This window comes from Montipora foliosa, chromosome 10 (assembly GCF_036669935.1).
Source record: "Montipora foliosa isolate CH-2021 chromosome 10, ASM3666993v2, whole genome shotgun sequence".
NCBI lineage: Eukaryota > Metazoa > Cnidaria > Anthozoa > Scleractinia > Acroporidae > Montipora > Montipora foliosa.
The window spans coordinates 310,249-312,748 of NC_090878.1; the positions used below are offsets into that span (position 1 = coordinate 310,249).

At 41.4% G+C, this 2,500-nt stretch overlaps 1 protein-coding gene across 1 annotated transcript in view; it reads left to right on the forward strand.

Moving 5' to 3' along the window:
• The window catches only part of LOC137974177 (uncharacterized), a 10,330-nt gene that overhangs the window by 3,278 nt on the left and 4,552 nt on the right, over nt 1-2,500 (forward strand). The window contains exon 2 of the mRNA XM_068821067.1: nt 1,172-2,500. This exon is cut by the window's right edge and continues 261 nt beyond it. Coding sequence (XP_068677168.1) covers nt 2,435-2,500 — 66 coding nt within the window. The 5' untranslated portion in view covers nt 1,172-2,434. The remainder of the gene's footprint in view (nt 1-1,171) is intronic.

The window sequence follows — 2,500 nt, forward strand, 5'->3', positions numbered from 1 at the left end:
GACACTGTTTCGTGAGTAAACACACCGCGGTAACTGGCTGTTACTAAAGGTGGGACAGGGACGTGGGGACGCGGGGACTTGGAGAGATGGGACGCGAGTACGTCGGAACTCGGAGACGCGTCTCTCTCCGAGTCCCCGCGTCCCCACGTCCTTGAGTCCCTGCGTCCCCCGACCCCGAGTCCCCACATCCCCACGTCCCCACGTCCCCACGTCCCCACGTCCCCACGTCCCCACGTCCCCACGTCCCCGAGTCCCCGAGTCCCCGAGTCCCAAGTCCCAAGTCCCACGTCCCCGTTCTACTTTTAGTAGGGAGCTTAAGCAACGACAACGGCGAGGGCAACGAGAACGTCATCTCAAAATATAAATTTGCGTTATTTTAATCGCTTCGTGACTATTTCAACGTTTTTAATATGACAAGGGTGTGGTAATTCCTCAAAGATGACACCAGTCGGAACGGCACCCCATTTTAGGAGAGAAAATTAAAATTTATCCTCAAGTGCTGACGTTCTTCATAAAACCAAAAACTTGGCTATTTCACGTTGTTGTTTGGCTGACGACGACAAAGAAATGGACAAAAGTGAAAAACGCACGTGCAGGGCGTGCAAAGCTATTGTTTTTACCCACTAAATATGCAAATTCGTGACGTTCTCGCTGCCGTCGCCGTTGTCGTTGCTTATGCTCCCTAGTAACAGCCGCGGTAAATTCATCACGGCGCCCTTTGAATCCGATGTAACCTTCGATTTTGCGCTTTTGCTTGTGCAGCCAAAAGTACAATAGCAAAAATTTCCCAGAATGTTTGTCGGTGATCGTAACTTTTTATATTCGGGGTTAAAAATTAATGTTGTTTTCGTGTCATAAATGTTGTTGCTGATGGCAAAATATTTTATTCTCGATCGACCGTCCAGAAAACTTCCTTCTGCTCTTCCCAAAAAATTTGTACCACTATTTATTTACTTTTGCATCAATATTTGTTTTGCATAAAGCCAGGTCTCCCATCGAGATACTAACCCCGCCAAACGGGGTAACTTCAGCAAACTATTGTAGCTGTCAGATGCTCAGAGGGCACGCTTAAACTTGTGGTGAAAAGAAGTTGTGAGGGAATTTGAAAATTATCAACACGTCAGCCCAGAAGCCAATGTTTCTCGCTTCTCTTTTATTTGTTATTCTTCAGAGACTGGAATGCTGTACTTCAATACCACACAATTCAGTGCCTTCTGATTTTCTGTAACACGTACCACAGGCAACCCAGTGTATGCTTGACGGAAGCATCTCGTTCTCAGAGGAATTGCCACTGATTAGCCTCCAGAAGAAAGTTACCATCAAAAGTTTGGATGAAAATAAACAAAAATTTGTCAGAGTGTTTGCATATCTACAAAATACAATATTTTAAAATTGGTCTTGGGGATTTTGACGATTTTGTAGATCAATGTTGATGTTTATTTAATAATATCCAAAAATGAACGTTACGTAGGTTGTGCAGCTGCAGTATTCGGGACATTTACGATCAAAAAAAGGTTCTGACTGACCTCCATTTTGAGAATTCGCAATACAACAGGGACTGTCTTGAAATTTTATTAACCTTGGGCTGGATCAGACCAAAAATAAGTTGGTTCGAAAATGGTTTGAAAATGGTCAATGGCCTTAGGGAGAACTGTACTTTGAAAGTCATTTGGATAGCAGGTAGTTCCAGATAGTTATAGAAAGGGGTCTATATCAGTGTTCTCCTTATCAGGTGGTAACCAGTAAAATTTACGGCCTCAAGCAACAGTTCTTACCGCCTGCAACCTCTTGAAGGTTTACTAAAACTATATGAGTCATTTTAAAAAACTATCAGTCAGGAATTGTCCCTTACCTGCTGAGCTAAAACTTAGGGAGAACACTGCTATATGCAAACCAAAAACCGTGAACACAATTGTTGTGTACTACTTGAGCAATAGAGGACTTTTTCCATGTTCACATAGCATCGTATAAACACGAGGGGGGTTGGAAGAATTTGAGAGAGTTAAGCATAATTATTGAAAATTATCCCAGTATTTGAACTTATCCAAATTCGTGTGTTGTCACAACCATGTTTTTATACTCTTAATCTAAACATACCTATTGATCAATTAGAGGGCATGTACTATCCTAATTATTTTGTAATATTATTATATTTAAAATATCAATTGTATCATGAGAAACAAGGATGTGAACGATGATTATATTGGAAGCTCTCAAGTGTTAATTTTCTTAACCATTTGGTTTTTCTCATGCATTTTTCTGGAATTCACACTTACCTGTAGTTCAGGAAGGATGGATGTTTGTGGTATCCCTGAAATGTCTACTCAATAATCATCCAATTTTTGTTTTGCCTTTCATGTAGCTACAGCACACTTCATTCCAATTGGTAACATAGAATTACCAACAAAAACAAGGCAATTTAGGAGGGTTAACAATGAGTTCATGTACAGTCTGCAAGGTGAAATGGAAAAAGATCCAGCTGGGAGCTATGTATGGGGCC